This window comes from Rhinopithecus roxellana, chromosome 15 (genome assembly GCF_007565055.1).
Source record: "Rhinopithecus roxellana isolate Shanxi Qingling chromosome 15, ASM756505v1, whole genome shotgun sequence".
Lineage (NCBI taxonomy): Eukaryota > Metazoa > Chordata > Mammalia > Primates > Cercopithecidae > Rhinopithecus > Rhinopithecus roxellana.
This window is the reverse complement of record NC_044563.1, coordinates 107,750,946-107,774,010: the sequence shown is the minus strand read 5'-3', so window position 1 is coordinate 107,774,010 and position 23,065 is coordinate 107,750,946. Positions and strand designations below refer to the sequence as shown.

The following is a 23,065-nucleotide window of genomic DNA, read 5'->3' as shown; positions in this document are numbered from 1 at the left end:
TATGCTGGTGAGATCTGAGTTTGACTAAGAAACTCAGTGAGTTCACAATTGAATTACTTAGATTACCATATGTGGATGCATTGGCTACAAAATAAATATGTGGTAATAATTCTTTAGCTACTGAATCACTGCATACAAATCAAGAAGAGAGAATATACCTACTCCTTGGGGAAATTTCACTTTTGGACTCTGTAAAGCATATTTTTGCTCCAACTTGTGCCATTTTCTACTAACAAATAGAAAAAAAATCAAAGTGGACTGATCCTGAAAAAATTAGTTTAATTTTGCCGTTATTTAGGTAACATATCTTAATAACTTGAGTAAATCAATATGAACAGAAGATTTTTATATTTTATTATTTTTACATAGGTGATGGAAACAACAAAAGATCAAATCAACGTGCAACAATTGTTCAACAGGAATATTCAGTGAGCAACATTATTGAAACAGAGTGAACATGATTCAGTTTATCAACATTAACTTCAGTATCTGGGACATGGAACTATCAGCAGAAGAACTTGTGCTCCAGCGTTTCATCTCTTGTATAATTCATGTTTCCCCTAAATTTGCTAGTTGTACCTTACACACTGTAGACTTTCAATGAAGAGTAAGAGTCTTCACTGTAACTGTGGCTGAAGCTCTTAAGTTAAGGTTTTTCCAGAAAAAATTTTTTTTTTCAGGAAAATATTCCAGGAGGAAAGAAATTTGTTTTTAAGGTAATCTAGCTATCAATTGATGTCTTGAAACCTTAAAATTAACAGTCATTTCAACTAGTTTCATCCTAGCGAGTGTCTAATTAAACCTTGGCAAGATCACTGATTTTATAATATTCACTGGCAGCAATCTCCACATGTTAACTACACACACACGCACACAAATACATTTCTTTTCCTCTATTTAAATCTTCTGCCTGTAAATGCGATGCAATTCTAACTTATATTATTTTGGGAAATAATCAATATTATTATTCTCCACAAGATTTATTTGGTGGGCCTTTCTTATTGTATTCTTACTCATTTCCTTTTTCCAGAGTACTAAGCAGCAATGGGCTTCAATTTTCCATGAAAACGCCCACAAATAATTAGTTAAAATGACTGACTTTGGCACATCATTCATAAATCATATAATGGGGAGGGTAAATCCTTAAAGAAAATGCACACAAATAATTCAAGAAAACATATCAAACTTGATGTAAATTCTTTATTTCTTCGTTCATGTCAGTGGAGAACATTATCTAGATATATGTATATGTATATGTATATTTATATTTATATCTACATCTGTAAGTCTATGAGGAACTAACTTGTTCATAAGCATAAACCAAGGGGTTGCTTGAATGTATATAAAGAACACTGGTGTGGGATGTAGTTGATCTTGCTTTTAAGTTTTGGCCAACTGCCAAATTGTTATATTACACAAAATAATTAATTCTTTTGTGTGCTAATTTCATTATTGGCTAAATTTGTCATAACCACTCTATAGGTTATTTGTTACCAAGACTCATATAAGAAATATAAACATACCTTGATGATTATTACTGCTTCTGGGTGTTTAAGCTTTGTTGAATAAAAAAAGTCAGATCAGAAATTCTCAGTTAAGAATAAATTAGTAAATTGAGTATTTGGGTAAAATATTTTCAAAATGTATAGGTTCTAGAGTGACTTTATTTATCATTGCATTACAAACACATTTTTCTGGCCCTTAATTCATGTAACTAAAAGAAAACAGGCATTTTAAATAAACAAAAATAAAAACATATTTTTAAAATCAATGTTATGATTTTTAAAATAGGTTCAGAAGTTCCATATACCTGAATCTGAAAGGCTTTTGCAAAACTAATCAAACAACCTTCTAAGCAAGGATTTCTTGGCAGGAGTCAAGATTTTTCCAGAACCTTTTTTATGGAGGGATTTCATTGGAGGCTTTTTTAAGGGTAGGACTCTTTGGGGAGTGTGTAGAGCTCTTGCTATCTCCACATGCTCATTGCAGTAATACTTGTTGCTTCCTGCTGACAGATGGATGAGAGTGCGTTCTGCCAGATCCATGCACTGAGCATGGACCCAGTGCCCATCCCCATGAGAACAGTAGATCATGGCGGGTTTGTTCAGCTCGGTTGAATAGAATGGCACCCAAGTGTTGATATCCACATCGCAAGTAGAGCAGCATGTAATCCAGTAGCCTGTCTCAGACTCATCTTCTTCATCATCTTCATTATAGGTGTCAAATTCATCATCACCATCAAAACTATTTGCTTCTGCACTGAAACAAAATTCTTCGGAGTCTTCAAAGGGAGTGGAATCCCCTGGATCTTCTGTTGATGACTGACTGTTTGTGAATGTTGTTTGCTCTTCATTCATATCCTCTTCAGCACATTTCAATGTATAGAAATAGAATGCTTCTGAAACAACTTGTTTATTGTCTCCTGGTATGCCAAGAAAAACAGTTCCATTTCCCATGTTGCTTCCAAACCATATCTTGCTGTGCTTAATGTCTGGGGTCCAATCTGGGGTCTCCATCTCACGAATTTCTATCTTGTTGTCCTCTAAAGAGATTATGTTGCAGATCATTCTTTTTTGGTTTTCAAGCTGATATCCACCAACAATAACAAATTCATCCTTGTTAGTTTGAGTCAGGATTGCACTGGAGACAGAGATTCCTCCTGGCAAGACTGTGCAATTCACAGCTGGGCTACCCAAGGGAAGATCAACCCTTATTCTGTACAGGTTGGCAGGCCGGATATTATTGGCAAGTGAATGTCCTCCTAAAATATAGATGGTATCATTTTTGGCAATAGAGACATGAAAAGATAGCCCATCCTGAAGTTCTGGAAGAATGTATGATGTAGCACACCCAAATTCAAAATCCACTAGGAAAACATGGGGCAGGCAGTCAGCTACACTATTCCATTTTTCTGTGGTTCTGTGGGTAGAAGGCATGTATGAGCGTCCTCCAAAGAGAACACCCATACTTTTCCCTCGGCTATACACCACATTAATGGAATGACCATATCTGGCTTCAGGAACATCTCCTACCAAGTCTTTCTCTGTGCAGCGAAAAGTAACCCTTTTGTTGTTCTTGCAAACAATAGACATGACATAAATCTTATCTGAAAGCTCATTGTTTGGTGTTTTCCCTCCATGGATGATGTATTGATGCTTTTCAGACTCCAAGTTGCCTTTGAATGTGCAAGTAGCTGGGTAGCGAAGAGGAGGGAGGTAGCAGGAATCCTTAGAGAAAATTGTAGGCTTCAGTTTGACATGGTTATGCTTTACATCCAAGTGGAAAACTCCAGTGGGGCAGGATCTTTTGGGCCAGCCTTTTTGGCCAAAGAAGAAAACTTGTCCATCAAAATTCATCAGTGAGAAGCCTGGTTGAATTAAGGCTATGTTATTACTGACTGTTACCATCTGCAGAGACATATTTTCTGATGGCAAGTAGATTTTTGTCTGAAAGAATTATAAAATAAAATTACTTAGAGATCGCTTCATATAAATCATCGTATTTAGATTCCTTCACATGTAAATAGCATTTTTTAAAGTCCTCCCACACGCTTGCAGTGGGACTGAATGAGGAAAATCCAAGGAGTTAGGTCAGTAAAGAGCCACAGAACCTTTACTGCCATGCCATCCAAGGAACTGGGACATGTTTTGGCCACGAACTATGCTCCCTAGGATTTCTGGGAATTGTAGTCCTTTTCCTTAAAGAGTCACCACGCGTCAGCTGAAAGAACCACATTTCCCAAGAATCCGTTTTCTCTGGGATGTGTCGCTTTGGAAATCTGTCTTTGTTGCTCTGGGAGAGGGGACTCCTGGAATGTGTCTCTGAATAAAGACTAGCAGAAGGTGCGAAGTGACTAGATGGGAGCCAAGGAGGAAAACTAGGGAATGGGAGGTGAGAGTGGCTACACCGACCCAACATCCGGGTTGCCGGAAGGCTGCAGCGCCCGGAGCGGTGTCGGGCAAACCGCTACCCTGGTATTGTTGGAGCCTCTCCTGGGGACTTTTGAACAGGTGACCCGGTAGGAAGCACAACTGCTTCTGTTGGAGTGCGGTTGCTTGGAGACCGCAGTCTGAAGGGATTCCCGGCAGAGATGTCGTTACGGTGCACTGCCTGTCTGGATGCTTAGGAGCGCGACTCAAAATTACACCCCTGAGGACCTCGGAGGTGCTTGGGGCGGGAGGTTGAAGGGGTCACCGAGGTTACAAAAGCCGTAACTGTCTTACAGAACCGAAAGATGGGTCTTTGAATCCCTCGAGTGCAGGGGAGACATTGCCTGTTAATGATTTTTACCACTTCTACATTTAGTAATTGAAATACAGTTATTAGGTTTTAATGAGTGCACTTTAAAGGCCCTTTGTTTTCTTCACTGTTTTTACTACTGTTTTTAGGGTTCTTTTAGGGAAGCAGAGACGGTTCCTAAACACATCTCCTTTTCATCTTCATTCTAGGAAAATAGAGTTAGTGGCTTTTTCACATCTTTCCAGTCCAGAAACTTTTAGGTAATTCTTTAATAATTCTGTAGTAAGTAAGCAGGGACTAAGAAGCGAAATGTTTGAATTATTCAGGATTTCATACTTGTGTTACAACAAAAAGAATATTTACTAGATGAAGGAAGCTTGATAAATTTCTATTTTATTATTGTTTACCTTAGAGAGATGTGGAATACACTGCCTGTTTGCAGTGTGAAGTCCTGTGCACCAAATTTTAAAGGAAACAAAATAGTACAGAATACTTGACTTTTAAGAGTTAATTCTTAATGTGGTTCAAAAGCGGTATAAACAATGGCTAAGAGTATGGACTCTGAATGCTTACTGGCTGGATTCAAATCCTGGCTCTGCCACTAACTACATGACTTTGGGCAAGTTCTTTAACTTCTGTGTGCCTCAGTTTCCTCATCTGAAAACTGAGATAATAATTTTACCAACCTCGTATATTGATGTCAGTTATGATTAATAGTTGAATGTACGTAAAGCACTTAGAACAGGGATTTGCACACAGTAGATGATAGTTATTATTATGATTTTTAAAAAATTTACCAAAAAATAAGGTCCAGTGCATACGCACCTGCCAGTAATGGCAGTTAATAAGGTTGGAGAGGATGAGAAGGGGCTTTAGGATCTGGGAATCAGGTCAATGGGTACAGATAGATAAACATTTGAACTAAAAAGAATTGGAATTGGATAAACATATATGATGAGGGTGCTGGTAGTAGTTAATTTATTAACAGAAGATAGTTAATATTTTATTCTTTTTGTCACCCTTTGTCTAACCTTCATTAAATATGCAGGCCCTAAAGTTGAATTCTCTGAGTCCAAATTAGGCTCTAACACTTAGTTGCTGTGTAACCACCTTGGGCAAGTTATTTTTCTCTCAGTTATTTTTATCTGCAAAATGGGGATAATCTTGGTATCTATTCACTGGGCTGTTTTGAGATATAAATGGGATAGCATGTGTAAGTCAAATAGAACAGTGCCTGGCACATAAACACTCAATAAATGTTAGTTGGTACTATAATTTATCTAATTTATCTTTCTTCCTTCTGCAAAGATTCCTTGAACTATTTAGAATCTCTGGTCACTCTAATGATATGTTGGTGGGTTTCTTTTTTTTTTTGCTTTAGGAACTTCTGTAGATCAGCTGTAATTTACTGCTAAATAATCTCTTGTAGTTATTGTTTTTAGTCTACTTGGGAGACTCCTAAGGGGGTGATCTTTTAACAGTTATCTGGTGGGTTATTAAAGCAGGTGAGGAAATGGTGTCTGAGAAGCATTATTATCAAAGTTATGAAACTAAGTCTCTCTCCCTCAGTTGTACATTCAGCAACCTGTCCTGCTTAAAAATAATCTGGGCAGTGTTTTATTTATATCATGGCCTACCCAAGCCTACATGAGTGAAGGCATCTGAGCAACTACTGAAAAATGCTATTCATAGAAACTAAAAGGAGACCTTATTGACCCTCACTTCAGAAAACCGTAGGTGATTACACTCAGCCTGAGTGATTATGATCAGAGAGTTGTTCCAATTTGGGTAGGGGGAACACCGAAGCCAAGGCCAGCTTGTTTCAAACACCTGTGGTGACTGCTTCTGAGATACAAGGCAAGCCATACAGTGGTAATGGATTCCATTACCACTTGAAAAATCCCTTTGTGGGATTTTTCAAGAACACTTGCTTTTAAAACAATGTTTTCATTGTCGCCCTTTGGTGTCACTTTAAGGTTGCTGTAGGAATTTTGGCTTCTCATAAGTGAAAACATGATTATTGTAGATTACACAGAAACATTTTCTTGGGCAAGACGTAAGGAGGATTGTCCACTTTTGTAACTTAGTCTAGGCCCCTAAAGATTTTTGAGATAGGGCTTTTGACCTGTTTTCCCTTTGATGCCCTGCTTTTGGCTCATTTCATAATTTCAAGGCCCTAAAAACAGTGGTAAAGTTTCTTATTGCTAAGATGAATTACCTCCTCTTGTAACACAGTTCAAGTGTGAGTAATTTTTAGATTACTCACTTTAATCCAGATGATGTATGCATTTAAAGAATAAACAGGAATATGGAACGTGTTTTCACATTATTTTGCCCATTTAGTTTTTGAAATTTTGCTTTATTGACTTGAATATATTTTTCACTGGAGTAGACTGTTGTTTCTCTTCCATGATTTCAATATGACTGTATTAGTCACATCTTGGTTTTTAAAAAGAGTTTTTGAATGATTATACTATATCTAAAATAACCTACTGAAATATTTTCCTTTTAATAGGCTATATAAAACAGACAGATTTAAAAAAAATAAGACCGTGTTCTTCAGCTGAGGGAGGTTTCAAGGTCAACACATTAAAGATTCTTTGTAAAGGACAGAAATATAGGACCAATAAATATATACAATTTTCCCAACCCCATGCTAACATTCTTCAGCAGGGAGATTTTCATTTATTCACTGTAATGCTAGGGCATAGTTGAATATAATAAAAGGACTCATGGTATAAGGTCTGGGTTTATAGTTCCCCACATCTGAACCGACTTTTTCTTTTCCAAAGAAAGATACTGTACTCTGAAACATTAAATCTTGCTGATCCGTGCTGGCCATGTTTTCCTGATTGCTCCAGAGTAGCAGGTAACCTCATGCAAGTAACTTCAGGCATTTAATATGTGAATAACACTATCTTGCACTGTTAATCAGGTTTGAGGCATACATTATTTTATTTTTGCTGGCAGTAAAAGCAGGATTAGGTCTTCCTTCCTATACTTAGACCAGAGAACGATTTATGTACTAAGATTAATAATAGTGCTCTAAAGGCCTAAGAATTAAATCCCTGAAGCTGCCAGAGAACAGAAAGCCCCACATTTCCCAAATTCTACTCATCCCTTCCCTATCTAGATACCAAATCCATTTGTAACTAACACACTGCCGAAGTGTGGCATCTTCATTCCCTTAAAGTTTGTGAACATAGGCTCCCATTTTTTAGCTTTGGTAGAAATGAAGGTATCAGACCTACCTGAAAGCCAGAGGGGCTGCTCACGCCTCTCTGAATCTTTGCCGCTAAACCAGGTATTAATTGTCAGCACCTGGGGATGATTCACTGCCTGCGCACTATGACTGGCAAGCAGAAGGCTGAGTGTAAAGAGAGTGTGTATGTGTGCCTACAGATGTTCTCATGAACACTGATCTAATGGGAGTAACTGACTGTGACCATTTTCTCTCTCTCTCTCTCTCTCTCTCTCTTTAGATGGTTGAGGGAGTTACCCACCAGGGTGTACCCTCAGGATTTAACTATTTCACTACTAGCAAAAATGGCAACACAATTCACTATTTGTAAAGATAAAAAGAAATCTGGTCAAAACTTGATTTTTAAAAATTAAAAACATTTAGAAAAACACAGAAGAAATGCATACAGTTTCTGTGGTTTAAATAAATACTATTTTGAATCAAATGAGAAATGATTTGTCCTAAAGCAGAGACCACTAATACCAGTGCTATTCATTTTAACTTTGAAGTGCTCTTTTGTGGCCTCATTTTCTTTAATGCAAGACTCAGAAGGAAAGAGTTATACATATTCGAGGCCCTCTACCAACTTAATATCAGCAGCTACTGTGTAATAATACAGTTTAATGATTAAGAAAATGGGCTTTGGGGTCAAGCTCACCTGGTTTTCTCTGCTAGCTCTGCTACTTTTTCAGGTAAAGTCATCTTAATACTTAATACTTAATACTTAATACTTAAGCCTCTGTTTCTCTGTCTCTGAAATGATGATAATAGAAATATTTACTTCAAAGCTGTTGAGAAAAGATTAAATGAGATAATGTATGTAAAGTGTTTAGCCAAGGAAGAGATTAATATTCCACAATGATCTGGATAGCAAAAAATTACCTTTATAATTTCTTACCTTTTTAAATTTTTTTTGAGATGGAGTCCCATCTGTCTCCCAGGCTGGAGTGCAGTGGCATGATCTTGGCTCACTGCAACCTCTGCTTCCCAGGTTCAAGCGATTCTCCTACCTCAGCCTCCCAAATAGCTGGGATAACAGGCACATGCCACGACACCCAACTAATTTTTGTATTTTTAGTAGAGATGGGGTTTTGCTGTGTTAGCCAGTCTAGTCTCAAACTCCTGACCTTGGGTGATCTGCCTGCCATGGCCTCCCAAAGTGCTGGGATTACAGGTGTGAGCCACCGTGCCCAGCTTATAATTTCTAATAGTAGCATAACATTACATTAAGTAATTGCAGTATAATTTACCTGATCTTCCACGGTTGTTGGTCATTTGATCAGTTTCCATATGGCTGAGGTGATAAAATGTAGGCAAATCGGGGTTTGAGTTTCAATGTTGTGATCTTTTTGAGTGTCAGTTTTCTTATCTCTAAGATGGGAGTAGTAACTACCTTGTTTTAAGGCTTAATGGATTAAAATGTCTAGTATATAGAATGTATACAGTAAATCTTACCTAATGATGACTACTTTAATTTTTTTTGCAAAATTTTAGCGTGTATATTTTCAGGGTTGATTTTTTTTTTAAACAGATGTGTGTAGTTCAATTGCTTGGTTGATTCTCATCATTTGAAATGTCGACCCATCCTTTAAACAGCATCATCATCTCTTCTAGTGCCTTCCATGATGATTTTTTTAATCTGCAAAAGGATGTTGGGTTATTTCTCTAACCTATTTATGTGTTTTATATATAAGATACTTGAAATTAGAGCAACAATAAGGACAACTGTCATAAAGTTGATATATTGGATGTCTCCACTGTAAATATAAAATAAGAAATGCAAAAATAGAAGCCATGGGTAGGTTTAGACATGTTTTAGCCTTTGGATTTTACTAACAGGCCATTTTTAGCGTAACAATTAGTTGCTGAACGAGTAGTTGTCTCCTGAGGAGACTAGAAATTAGTAGCACATTTGAAAATGGGTTTTAAGACTCCAAGTCCTTGCTATACCGTTAGGAGAGCATTAGACTTACAGTGATCTCATACAAGGTCCCTGATCTCCCAAAGTTCTCAGCATTGAAACTAATATAAAATAGTAAACTATATTTATTGAGCATCTACTATGTATAAAGCCATGTGGAGAATTAGAAAAAATATCAGACACAGGTCTTGCCCTTAAAGCAGGGTTTGCCAATCCCTGGGCCAAGGACAGGTATGGTCAGTAGTCTGTTAGGAACAGGGCTTCACAGTAGGAGGTGAGCTGCAGGTTGGCAAGCCTTACTGCCTGAGCTCCGCCTCCTGTCAGATCTGCTGTATGGCATTAGATCATCATAGGAGTGTGAACCCTATTGTAAACTACGCATGCGAGGGAGCTAGGTTGAGTGCTCCTTATGAGAATCTAATGCTTGATGATCTTAGGTGGAACAGTTTCATTCCGAAACCAGCCCCCTCACTGTGGTCCATGGAAAAATTGTCTTCCATGAAACTAGTCTCTGGTGCCAAAAAGGTTGGGGACCACTGCCTTAAAGAACATATATGATAGTAGAACGAAGCAACTTTTGGTTGCAGATGAACATGCCTTATATTCTTGCCACATTCATCTTTTCTTAAAAGTTCTTAGAAGTTCATTAAGAAATCACAATTATAAGTTTTTCAGCCCATTTTTAAGCCTTGAGGCAAAATCAAATTCAAACTCCTACAAGAACATATTGATTTATCCTTCTGTAAATTTCAAAAAACCAGTATACAATCAAAGAATACAAGTCAGTGAAATTACAGAGTAAAACAACCGTTATTTTATGGGAAAGATAAAAACTTAGTAATGGGATATCCTGGCATAATAATTGGACCAAAAAGGAAACATAATTGGAAAAAAAAGATGGAAGCCAGCCTCAAGCCCAATCTCTTTATTTTTACACTCAAACTACTCAGGGTCAGAAAAGTTTGCATAACTTGACAAGGTTAACACAGCTGCAGGGATCTGTGGACATGGTGGGTTGGAGGGAGGCAGAATTCATGACAGTGCATTTCAAGAACTGTAGTGCATCTCTCAAACATTTCTATCACCATTTTATAAATGGAGAAACAGCTTAAACTTCATTATCACTCAGTGAGTTAACTAGCGTTTGAAATAATGTCGGTGGCAACTTTTCATAGCATTAGGATAAGCATAGACAATGATTACTGTTTTACTAAGTGGCAGAGTTTTGAGGAAGTAAGATAAATTGTGTTAGAAAGGGAGATGTTTGACCTGTTGAATGAATTCCATAATAGGAGCCACAACTGAAACTGACAAAGAAAAGAGGAAGGAAGAGGAAATATATAGAAGGAAGCAATTTACAGTTAGTATGATGGATATCAAGAGAAGAACATGACAAGTGACTTGACATTTTTTATTTAAAGCAATTAATTAGATATGGCCACCTGACCAGAATGACTGGTATCTTCCTATGAAAGTTTCATGCTCTCTGATTTAAGGTGGATTCTTTGCTTGAAAACAAAATGGAAAAAAAATTTCAGAGGAGTTTGGCTGGAAAATTTTTCTTGCTAGAAAAAAATTTACTGGAATATTTTATTTTTAGAGAAGGAAAGGAGTTTGAAGGAGTTTGCGATTCTTTTTTTTTTTTTTTTTTTTTTGAGACAGGATCTCGCTCTGTCGCCCAGGCTGGAGTGCAGTGGCATAATCTTGTCTCAACTCAGCCTCCATCTTCTGGGCTCAAGTCATCCTCCCACCTCAGTCTCTCAAGTAGCTGGGACCACAGATGGACACCACCATGCTCAGCTAATTATTTAATTTTTTGTAGAAATAAGGTCTCACTATACTGCCCAGGTGGTCCTGAACTACTGGGCTAAAGTGTTCCCCCTCTATTGTCCTTCCCAAGTGCTGGAGTTACAGGCATGAGCTATTGCACCTGACCTGATTCTTAATTTCTACCTTTGAGTATAGAAACCATATTGGCAAAAAGAAATTATTTGTATATGTATGTGCATGTGTATGTTATGTTTTGTACATTGAGGCAAAATTGCAAATAAAGTATTGAGTGAAATTGGAAGCTGGGGAAGCACTGTATTACCTCTTACAGCCCATTTATTATTCCACAGCCTTAGGGATTTATAATTCAAAATAGCTGGGAAGCAAATCTAAAATCTTACTTATTTTAAGAGAATGCCAAGTGAAATAAAGGTTGATTTTATTTGCAAGATCTGGCATTTTGAAACACTTAGAAATGAACTCCTAGGTGATTTAGTTCGGTTGGTCTACACCTGCTCCTAACCAGCTGTGTGGGTTTTGCTTTAGAGTAGACTTCTTGGTATTGTTTAAAGTCCTGTGCGCTGTGCAGGTGGCTAACAGGCTCAGGAAGTTGGAGAGAAGGGGACAACTTTAATTAAGAGTGGATGCCTTTGTGTCATAGTATGCAGTATAGATAAAGTAACCGTTAGTGGGACACTGTATCTTATGTGAGGATGGGATTATGTTTGAGCTAATCTTTTATGATTGAAATATTGTGTGATTATAGAGCTATAAAGTTGACTCAGAAACCCTACTGCTTTATGGATTCACAGTTTTATCAGGAGTCTTGAAGAAAATGTTCACTGAATTACTCGCTGTTACTGCCCATAACTCATTGGTATAGTTGATAGCATTTCTGAGGCTAGGAGATCAGTTTTGGACATGGTTGAAATACGTGTATGGCAGATTTTTCTTGATAAATGTCTAGAGGTCAGTTAGTGTGCTTATAGGAGTTTTGTTAGGGGGTGAAGGTATGGTGTTTACTTGTAATTCCACACAACTGTAAATTCTTAAAAAAAAAAAAAAAAGAAAAATGGTTGTGAAAAGGCAGACTTTCTGATTTCAAAAACAATGGATTTCCTGAGATTTGTCTTATAAGTGTATCCTACAGATTCTGTGTACACAGTTAATCTGTTTTTAAAAAATAATAGGGAGTAAGTGGGGAGAGTTCAAATGCTTCACTGGTTTGCATTTTTCTTTGTTTGATAGAATTAATAGCTGTGTAACTGAAAACAGTCTAATACTTACTTGACCTGCCTCAGTGAGTCAATGCAGACATTTCTGGATTGACTTAAACAGCTAGAAGGAAGAGTATACTTGGGGAAATAAAACCGGTCTTATACAATCTGCGGATGATGAACAGCAGGGCTTAATGAATGATAGCCTCAAGAAACCTCATTAAAGTAGCTTGGGTGAATGAACAGGAAAGGGAAGCAAATTTTTCAAGAGGAAAGTTTCTGTTTATGCATGTAATTGTATAGATCAGTATTAGTCTGTCTCCCAGAGTTTTCTGTAGGGGGAAAGCAACACACTTGGTTCTAACATTCTTGGTAAAGTTTTAGTGATAATTTACTTTTCCTAAATATCTTTTGTTTTAATTGACTTATCATTCAGTCTCTGTTTCCATTCCCCTTTCTAAGCTAAAAAAATAATTATAGATTCACAAAATGAATTCACAGGAGGTTCCAAAGAGCATAGGAAGGTTCCAAAGATGCATAGGGAAGTCTCATGCATCCTTGGTCCAGCCTTCTGCAACGTTAACATCTTGCATAAGTATAGTATAACATAAAAATCGGAGTTATTGCTATTACAAAAATGGAGTGTTGTATAGAATATGTAAATTACAGTCAGGCACAGTGGCTCACGCCTGTAATCCCAGCACTTTGGGAGGCCGAGGTGGATGGATCACTTGAGGTTAGATGTTTGAGACCAGCCTGGCCAACATGGTGAAACCCTGTCTCTACTAAAAATACAAAAATTAGTCAGGTATGGTGGTGTGTGCCTGTAATCCCAACTACTCAGGAGGCTGAGGCAGGAGAATCGCTTGAACCCAGGAGGTGGAGGCTGCAGTGAGTCAAGATTGCGCCACTGCACTCCAGCCTGGGTGACAAGAGCAAAATTCAGTCTCAAAAACAAACAAACAAAAAAGAATATGTAAATATGTAAATTATAAATCTCTTTAGGGAAGAATCTAGATCTGTTTTTCTTAAGGCATACTTTGTGGTATCTTTGTTTATAATCTGAACCCACATTTTAAAAATTATATGCAGTTTTTAGGATGGATGTGCTGTCTTCGTTTTGGTGAGAATTTGTCGAGGAGAAATGTATAGCTAGTAAGACATACTTCTATGACTGCTGCATGGAATGCAATTCATCTGTCTCTTAAAGCTTTGTAGTCAACAATAATCCCCAAACCTTTCCTACCTCCTTCCAAATACTTCCTTTAATATTCACTGAAAAGGGCTATATACCTAGGGGAATTTAATAATATATAGAAGTCTAGATGCTTATACTATCAACTTTTTTGGTGATAATGAAGAGTTTGATGCCTTTTACGTGTTAGAAAAGGCTTTTGATAAAAGCTCATGACTTGAAGTGCAGTGTATACTTTTGCTCTAATTGTATGTTGTTTTATTTCATCTTGATGAAAAACAATAAAGGAGTGTAGGTTCTTTTCTATTTTGTAAGAGATGTTTTGTTTTATATTCTGCTTTCCCTTTATTCCTTTTGTTTCTTCTTTTATTATCTCATTTGTATTGATGGGTCTCTAATATATAATGGTATAATACGTGCTCAGCCTCTGGCCTTTTGAATGTCATTAGGGTATGGAGCACAAATGGAGGCATGAATATACCTGCCAGGGTAAGATTGCTGCTTTGTGCTCAATTTCCTGAGGCTTCAGATATGCCTTAAAGTTCATAATCATGAGCATCTCATTACTATTTATGATGAGAGAACTACCCGTTACTGCTCATCAATAGAGTCATTAGTTGACAGAAACCCCACATGAAGTTTCTTTCCCATACTCATTTATTCCTATGATTGGACTAGATAACCTTCGGTTTTCTCTCAAGTCAGAGAATCTGAATTTCTCATTGGATGTTTTTCTTTCTTCTTGATATTATCTGAAAGACAAAAAAATTAGAGGATGCAAAATTGTAGTTCAGTCAAGGAGGAAGACATCAGTTCATATTAGGTCTGTTCTAATCACATCTGTGCAGTCTTACTAAATCTCTGCAGTTAGAGTGCAGTTTGGTCTTTTGGAGATTTGACCATTTACACAAATATAAAAGGACACACACCTTATACAATTGTTGAAGTACAAATGTTGATAGTTTTATTTCCTTAGGCAAAGTGATAATATTCTGACAATATCCCATCTTACCTTTTGGTATAGCAGTAGATTGTTACTGAGCAGAAGAATACAATTTTGAGTAAGTGGGCTTTGATAGACCTGCATGACTCTCAGAGTTTTGAACCACTGCCTGCCCCCCCCCCCCGCTTTTTTTTGCAGACATATAACCCTAGTGCTGTTAAAAAGTACGCTATGCACTTTCAGAGAAGCAAGCTCGTGGTGATTTACTTTTTTAGGTCGACTATTGTGTCTGAAAGTTGCATTTTGTTTGAGTAAGTTCATTAACAAGTATCTGAAGGTGAACATCAAAGATGTGCTGAATCAGTACTGACAATTTCATATACCATATTTCATAATAATGTTCTTTCAGAGAGCACATAACATTAACTGGCTTAGGTGGTTGTTAGCTTCATTATTTGATAGCAGAAAACAAGACTTTAGGGAGGTTATATGATTTTTCTATCTCTCAGTGACTTGGTAAAAAGTGAACCCTGTTCCTTACCAGGCCTGTGGTCTTCAAGTGAAGTGTAATAGTCCAAGGAGCAGTGCATGTTCCCTGTATTTCCTTCTGGGGGCCATGATTGTGAAAGTGTTGCTTGTGATTTACCAGCAGATATTTATACACATTTACTTATCACAAGACATTTTGAGTCTTTCATGTGGAGCTCAAAGCCTTAAAACATAAAAACCAAACCAAAACAAAGAATTCTCTTATCCAGGCAAGTGTCTCTCTCTCTCTCCCCCTCTTTTTCTTTTAGAAAAATACTTCATGATAAAAACACAAAAGTATGTGAATGGTAATTGAAAATGCATTGCTTCCTTTTAGAAAACCACTAGGATTTGCATAAACCACTTGACTGTCTGATAAGTGGTTATCTGTTCTGTCAGTCCCTGGGGACTTTTAATATTAGGTTTGTATTTTTGTAGAAAAGGCAAGTTCTGAATTTGAAGATGGGTATTGTTAAACTCTTCAAATAATGACAGTTTGTGAAACTGGATGTTCCAGAAGTCCTTTAAAAAGTCAGTAAGACCAGGCATGGTGGCTCATGCCTATAATCCCAGCACTTTGGGAGGCTGAGGTAGGTGGATCACCTGAGGTCAGAAGTTCGAGACCAGTCTGCCCAACATGGCGAAACCCTGTCTCTACTAAAAATACAAAAAAAATTAGCCAGCCATAGTGGCGGGCACCTGGTAATCCCAGTGACTCGGGAGGCTGAGGCAGGAGAATTGCTTGAACCTGGGAGGCAGAGGTTGCAGTGAGCCAAGATTGCACCACTGCACTTCAGCCAGGGCATCAAGAGTGAGCCTCTGTCTCAAAATAAATGAATAAATAAATAAATAATAAATAAATAAAATAGTCAATAAAAGCATGTCATCTCTGTATTGGGATAACCACACAAATAAAATTAAAGGCCTAGAAGGATTTTGAATTTTTGCTGGCACAATCTGTTAATTGTTTGCTTTTAGTACTACTGAGATGTGTTGAATAGTACTCAAAATATGCCAATTTGAGAAGTGGAAAAGAAGTTTAAAGAAATTTCTGTTAACACTCCTAAAGCATTATGAGAAGACATTTACAGAAATGGAAACCACAACCTGGCTGCATCTGTTTGGTATTTGTTTGCTGAAGTAACTTACCAAAGATGATTTTAAAGAAGAGATTGATAAACTGTTGAAATTTTTCTAGGCTCCAATTCTGGAAAAGCAGATTGACATTGCAATTCTTGTAATGAAGTATACATGCTAATGTTGTGAAATAATAGCCACTTTTGAGTTTACTCATCATTATTTACTGTCTAGCTACTGCAAACACAATTTATTCAGCTTTGCATGGCTAAAGCCTTAGTGGTGTTACAAGTAAATGTGCATAAGCCATAACCAATGCTTTTTCATATATCTAACTTTTTTAGGTACAAATAGCTTGAAACCGTTTCTTTTGTTTTAAGTTGGTACCCAGCTACACTTTTAATTTTTACTCAGTCCTCTACAACTCCATGCTTTATCTGGGGTTGTAATACATGTGGAATTATCTTTAGATAATATCACTGCCTTCAAAGTTGAGTGGGCACAGTTATAACAGGTCTTTGTGTAGGCAAAGGACAGAATCCTAAGACTGATCCATCATCATCATCATCCTGGCTAACATATTTTGAGATGCCATGCCTACTTATTTAATTTTCATAGTAATCTTGTGAGGCATGTGTAGCTTCACGATTCTTTATTTAAACCCTCAGGGTCAGATGTGCTTCAGAAATCAGAACTTTTTGGAGTTTAGAAAGGTAATCAGTGCATGTGCCATATATTATACAAAATCTCTAGGCTGGTTCTGGGAAAGCACCTTATATGCAAGCACACTGGTATTTCTACAGGGAAATATATGAATAGTAATGCTGAGTAGAATAAAAGCTGTAAGTACTCTCATGTTAATTCAATCAGGTCTTGCCCCCAAATGCATTTGGGCATTATCTTATGAATTTTTTTTTTTTTCCTGAGCTTTTTGGTATTTTGGAATTGAGGTTAAGGAAATACAGACCTGTACAGCTGTAATCTCTTTTATTTATTTATTTATTTTTGAGACGGGGTTTCGCTCTTATTGCCTAGGATGGAGCGCAATGGTGCGATCTGGACTCACCACAACCTCTGCCTCCCAAGTTCAAGCGATTCTTCTGCCTCAGCCTCCCGAGTAGCTGGGATTACAGGCATGTGCTACCATGCCTGGCTAATTTTATATTTTTAGTGGAGATGAGGTTTCTCCATGTTGTTCAGGCTGGTCTCGAACTTCCAAACTCAGGTGATCCACCCGCCTCGGCCTCCCAAAGTACTGGGATGTAATCCCTTTTTATAGATACGGGGAAACAGAGACCCAGAGAGGTCAAGTAACTTGCCCAGTGCTACACAGTGAGTGGCAGAGCTGGGCTGTGACTATACAGCTGTTTGACAGAATAGGCTAGATCTGCATATACTAAAGTGGTGATATGTCCATGATAACTTATTAAATTAAAGCTGTAAAGAATGACATATAATATGGTTCCACTTTTAGAAAAAATCTATTATTCTCTATAAACATTATAGGGAAAGATTTAGAAGTACATTCTTTAGACTCTTGACAGCATTTACCTCTGATGGTTGGGAATTGGCAGAGTCAGGAGATACTTAAAGGTTTCTATAATTTTGTATCATACACATGCTATTCGTATTTTTAAAATGGTAAATGTATAAAGGAAAAGTGGGAGAAAAAATTAACAAATGTGTACTCTTGTTTCAGATAGAAGGAAGCTTGGTGCTCTCCCTTTCTTACAGTATTGGAGAAACCCCTACTTTTTTATGGTACCCCATGTAGTATACTGGCTACTTAGGCAGTAATTACATATCTGCTTTCTGTAGATGATTTTCTCAAAGCTATGTAAGAAGAATACTTTATACGAATGAATGGAGTTTAACAAGGTGAAATATCCTAAGTGAAAATGAAGTCCAAACTGTGCTTGGATTGAGGCATTGCGTTTCAGCTGACAGGTGTTTGGTTAACACTGTGCTAAATGAATGACAATGTGGAATGGCCACTACCAGTGTGAATGTGAGCGCTAGCTGTATAGCATGAGTGGAATATTGAGAATGTGAGTTAGTCTAATCTCATCGTATCTGGAGTCTTGTGTTCAGTTGTGGATGGTATATACAAAGAGGTGCAGTCAGTGTGAAATGTTTTCCAGATAGATTGATCAGGAGGATTTAAGGACTTGAAACCATGTCGTATAGGGCACGGGTGAAATAATTGAGCAAGTAAAATTTAGTGTTTTGCCAGCTTCTAGCAATACTTGACTGTTGTACTGCTGAATGAGTAATGTTAGCTCAATATTGATTGACTGCCAGCTCTATGCCACATCCTGAGCTATCAAGCATTTGGGATACAAAGATGAAGAGATGTGGACTCTGTCTTTTATGTCTCTGAGTCCAGTAGAGAACAGAGAAATGTACACAACTATTTCCAATATGGCACGATAAATTTAACAGTAGACCCTAGTACAGAATGAGCACAGATAGATTAAGATTAACTCTTCCTGCAGTAGTGGGAGATGGAAGGATAAGTCTTCAGAGAGAAACAGAATTCTGAGCTGAGTTTTGAAAAATAAATTTGTTTCAGTGAATGAAATCAGAAGATTGACAAAGGACAGTATAACCTTGTTCAAATATTTGAAGAGATGTCATGTATAAGAAAGACTGAAATTTTTCAGTACAACCTTAGGGGCTCAGAAACCAGTTAGGATAGGGTTCAGAGAGACAGATTTAGGCTTAATTTAAAAAGTTTTTAACAGAGCTGTGCAAAGGCTTTTTTGGAATGTTCAGAGTTACCAGTCCCTGGATGTGTTGATGCACAGGCAAATCAACTTTTGTCAGCGATAGTAGGGAAGGCAGGGGCCGGTGGGGGGGCGGGGGCAGGTCACCCAGAGAATAGAGTGACGGATAGCGAAGTGTTTAAAGGCATGGTTTCTAGGATCAGACTTCTGGCACTTCTGTGTGTTGACTCTGTGACCTTATCTAGGACTGTTATGATAATTAACAAAAAAAATTGCTCAGAACAGCACCTGGTACACAGTAACTGCTAAATAAGTCACTAAGCTATTGTCATTGGATGGGTGGTTAGTTGAGTACTCTTTAAAGTTCCTCCTTCCTTGAAAGACTTTGAATTTCTAATTGTGTAATTGGGTGACAATATTCTTATGAATATATGACAACATTCTTATGAATTAAGAAGATAGTAATGAGAAGACTGAAGCAAAAAAATAAAATTGTGATAGTTAACAATTCAGCAGCAAAGATATGAATAAAACTCTGATCTCTTGAACTAGAGGTCGTTGCTCTAGTAACTCTCTTGATCTTTCTTTTGGAGCCTTGGGATTTTTCAACCTACCCATCCAGAATATTTTCAAAGGGGCTGATATTGCCTGTTGCTCTCTAGCTGGTATTTTTCTGTCTTGCAGATACTGTGGCCTCGTGAATAGAAATGTCTGCCCATGTGTCAGGATTGGAAATAATGAATGAAGATCAGTTAATCAAAGAAGTCTTGGATAAATTCCTTAATTGTCATGAGCAAACAAATGATGAAGAATTTTTGAACGCTTTTGCTCATCGTTCACAAGGTAAAATGGAGAGGTAAACTTTCTGCAGCAATAGAGATAAATAATTTTATTATAAGTTTATGTTTTTGCTGCCTCTTAAGAAAGACTGTTTAGTGAACATTCATTCCATTCGTTTATCAGGTAATTCTTACTAGGGCACTCGTGACCAATGCCCTGATGTTATTGATGATATAAATACTAGTCTTCATACATCCAAGAGTTATGTGATGGTGTCAGAGCCACAGAAGTTGATAACTAAAAATGACTTGAGAAATCATTTAGTATAATCCTTTTATTTTTTAAGAAAGACAAATGCAAAGAGTAGAGGTTGTTAAAAGCCTATTTTAAAAAATTTCAAAGAGAAATAGCATAGTATAGACGATGGATTACATTGCACACTTCTGGATCCTGGGGTCACCACTTACTGGCCATGTGATCATGGGCGGGGGTAGTTTTCGAGTAAAAGGGGAATAATAATAGTACTTCTCTCGAAGGTTGAGAAAGGTTAATTGAGATAATCCATGTGAAACTCTTAGTATAGTGACTAATACATAATAAGTACTTACTGAGTGTTAGGTATTGGTATTGCTGTTGTGATGCTGCTGCTGCTGCTCCTGTTGTGGTTTCTGTACAGTGGAAACAACCCTTTAGACTGGATGAGATGAGGCCAAACCCATGTTGTGTTTTTCATTATTTGTTTCTCTCATCCAGTGTTATTGTTTTAGTAATTGGGCCAACATTTGAAAGTTGGGTAATTTTACATGAAAATCTTGATTTGTGTTTTTTTTTTTGGGTGGGATCCAGTGAGAATATCTGTTACTTCCTCATGGCAATGTCAGCTAGAGCTCAGGAGCCCTTGCCCAGTGAGCTCCTTAGTTTGTCGTGCTCTCTGGTACTCACACAGTCTAAAAATGTGTGCTTACATTGTCTGCTTCATTCATTCCAGTGGCATTTGAGTTGTTATCTTCCTTCTGGATTCTGCTTCAGATTGCCATCGGCTTGCTCTCAACCTTGATCCTTTCTGGGTCATTGATCCACATTTTTGAGACCACTGGTTCTCTACCTAGCTACGCATTAGACTCACCTGACTTGCTTTTAGAATGTATCGACATCAGAGCCCACTCTGAAGCTCAGCTAGGATCAAGGGATTCGTATTTTATAAAACCTCCTCTGGTGTTTCTAATGTGTACCTAAGGGTGAGAACAGGGAGTTCCATAATCTCTGAGGTCATGACACTGTTGAGATACCAGACTTCGTGATTTGAGTAATGATTCATGTGTACCAAAGAAAAGTAAAAGAAGAGTAGTAGCTATAATGAAATTATAGTTATAATGTATAAATATAAAAGAGGAGTAGTAGTTATAATGAAAAGAAAATGTGATTCTAACCTGTTTCTTTTATCAGGCAAGATATAATATAATTGATATCTGTTTCATTTACACTTAAAAAACATAGATGTGGTGGTTTTGTTTATACTTAGTGGAAATGAAAAATTTAGGAACTAGCTAGTTAACTTTGGGACTGACTGAATGATCTGTTTGGACATGATATGTAGATCAAATTAATCTTGAGAATGACCAAATTATCTTTTAGTCTATGAACCTGGGTTTAGGAAGATACCTGCTTTGTTCGAGACTGATAATTTTGTTTGCGTTTTCTGGACCTAAACATAGCAGTATGAATGGCTTTGGTGGGGTGGTGGAAACAAGGGTAAAATTGGCAGAATTAATGAATTTTGGTATGCTAATGACATTTTGATAATTCATGTTATTTTGGACATCGTTTGTAAGACTGACTTTATTTTTGTACCCTAGAAGAATAAAAACTTTTTGCAAGGACTTTGATATATTTAGGGGGTTATAATACATTTACTTTTGTGAAAAGGGGTCTTACTCTGTGTTCAAATTCCAGTATGATCATTGCATCCTGAGAAAAAAACTGTTGTAGATGTGATAACTTCCATTTTGGGTTCAGTTTTGGGCCCCAAATTGAACTGAAATAAATGATGATGCAGGTCCCATAAACTGCATCTTCAAGCATACTAGTTTTTTTTTTTTTTTTTTCTTTCAAAATATCCCTAGGCACCAGTGCACATTATAAACTAATGACCTGAAAAAATTCCTCTTAAAGCACAAAGAGTTGTGGTGTAAAAATGTCTCTTAAATCAGTAAGTGTCCTTTTTTCCCTTGAAACATTTAAATACCTTCTGAGAAACCAGGACTTAGGGACAGGCCTAAGAGTTGAGTGATAGCCAGCAGAATTGATCAAGGTAAATGTGGTTAGTTCTGTGTAAGAAAGACAGTAAAGCTGTATTTCCAAAATTCTCATTTTCCCTGCTTCTTTCCAGGCCCTTCATTTGTCTCAGTGTATTTAGTTGTTTTGTTGATATACACTGAGCCTTTTCTCTGTTAAAGTGGCTATCACCATGCATACTTATGTACATTTCTTTAGTAAGTTTAGTTTCTCAAGTCCATTACCATTTCCACTGATTGACTGTTCTATTTATTTTTGTAATAGTTATACACCAGAATGCTTATGGGATTCATTTTCTTTCCAAGAATGTTAAAAGGGTCAGTAATCCTATTAAAAATATTTCTCTGGAAAAAATTAAATTATAGTCTTGTTGAAAGAAATTCTCATTACTGCCTCAGACTCTTGGAAAACATTTGGAAACTGTTAATATTATAGCATAATTCTCACTACAGTACATTTTTGTTGATCACATTTTGTAGTTTTTTCTTTTTTAGAGCAACTAGGTTTTTAAACCGTGGTACATGTTTGATAGTAAAGACAATGTTCTATAAAAATGTTTGAAGAGACATTAATTATTAGTTTTAAACGGCCAATTATAAGTGAATTCTCAGTAGTATCTTCCGTTCAGGAGGGTAAATCAAATTGTAAGATATGTATTAGAAAATTAGCATGCAGATTTTTTTTTAATAGTTGGTAAAGATATCGTTATATTGTTGACATTGTGTATAAAGATAAGCAGCTAAGTTTCAATCTTTTGTATCTCAGTTTCTCTGTGAATGTAACTAATTTATGGGAATTTCTAGAATATCTGTTTAAAAGGAAAAAAGGATTCTTTCTTCTTGCCTGTCATATTGCTATCATGTTTTCTAGGTTATAGAAACACTGATGTAAATACTTATATTTGATTTTTTATTAATTCATTAATTCATTAAATCTGTGTCTTGTTATGGTCCAGATATCATTTTAGGTGCTGAAGATTAAAAAGTAAATAAAATATAGTTTGTGTTCTCAAGCACTCATAATCCAGTGATAGAGATAAATAAGCAAGCAGGAAATTAGACTAATGCATGATAAGTATCACAGTGGAGACTGAGAGTTTATAGGAGGGCCACCTAGCCTGTGGTTGGAGGAAG

At 36.9% G+C, this 23,065-nt stretch overlaps 2 protein-coding genes across 13 annotated transcripts in view; one reads left to right on the top strand and one right to left on the bottom strand.

Annotated features, from left to right (window-relative positions):
• Positions 1 to 1,186: 1,186 nt before the first annotated feature.
• RAG2 (recombination activating 2) lies at positions 1,187 to 7,666 on the bottom strand. 3 transcript variants are annotated; one of them, XM_010358413.2, is made up of 3 exons: positions 7,491 to 7,666; positions 4,056 to 4,444; positions 1,187 to 3,446 (listed from the first exon to the last, which is right to left on the bottom strand). In XM_010358413.2, exon 3 carries the CDS (start codon positions 3,417 to 3,419, stop codon positions 1,836 to 1,838), a length of 1,584 nt encoding a protein of 527 aa, XP_010356715.1. In that variant the 5' UTR covers positions 3,420 to 3,446; positions 4,056 to 4,444; positions 7,491 to 7,666; the 3' UTR covers positions 1,187 to 1,835. The 3 variants fall into 3 exon arrangements, with proteins under 3 accessions (XP_010356715.1, XP_010356716.1, XP_010356714.1); XM_010358414.2 differs by having other exon boundaries at positions 4,056 to 4,250; positions 7,491 to 7,623; XM_010358412.2 differs by lacking the exon at positions 4,056 to 4,444 and having other exon boundaries at positions 7,491 to 7,623.
• C15H11orf74 (chromosome 15 C11orf74 homolog) overlaps positions 3,682 to 23,065 on the top strand; it is a 62,274-nt gene continuing 42,890 nt past the window's right edge. For 2 of the 10 annotated variants that reach the window (XM_010358411.2, XM_010358407.2), the window contains exons 1-2: positions 3,743 to 3,891; positions 19,542 to 19,700. In XM_010358411.2, the coding sequence (XP_010356713.1) occupies positions 19,565 to 19,700 (136 nt within the window). In that variant the 5' untranslated portion in view covers positions 3,743 to 3,891; positions 19,542 to 19,564. Of the gene's footprint in view, positions 4,165 to 4,448; positions 4,500 to 19,541; positions 19,701 to 23,065 lie in introns of all 10 variants that reach the window. The other 8 variants (XM_030918897.1, XM_030918893.1, XM_030918894.1 and 5 more) reach the window with 7 other exon arrangements.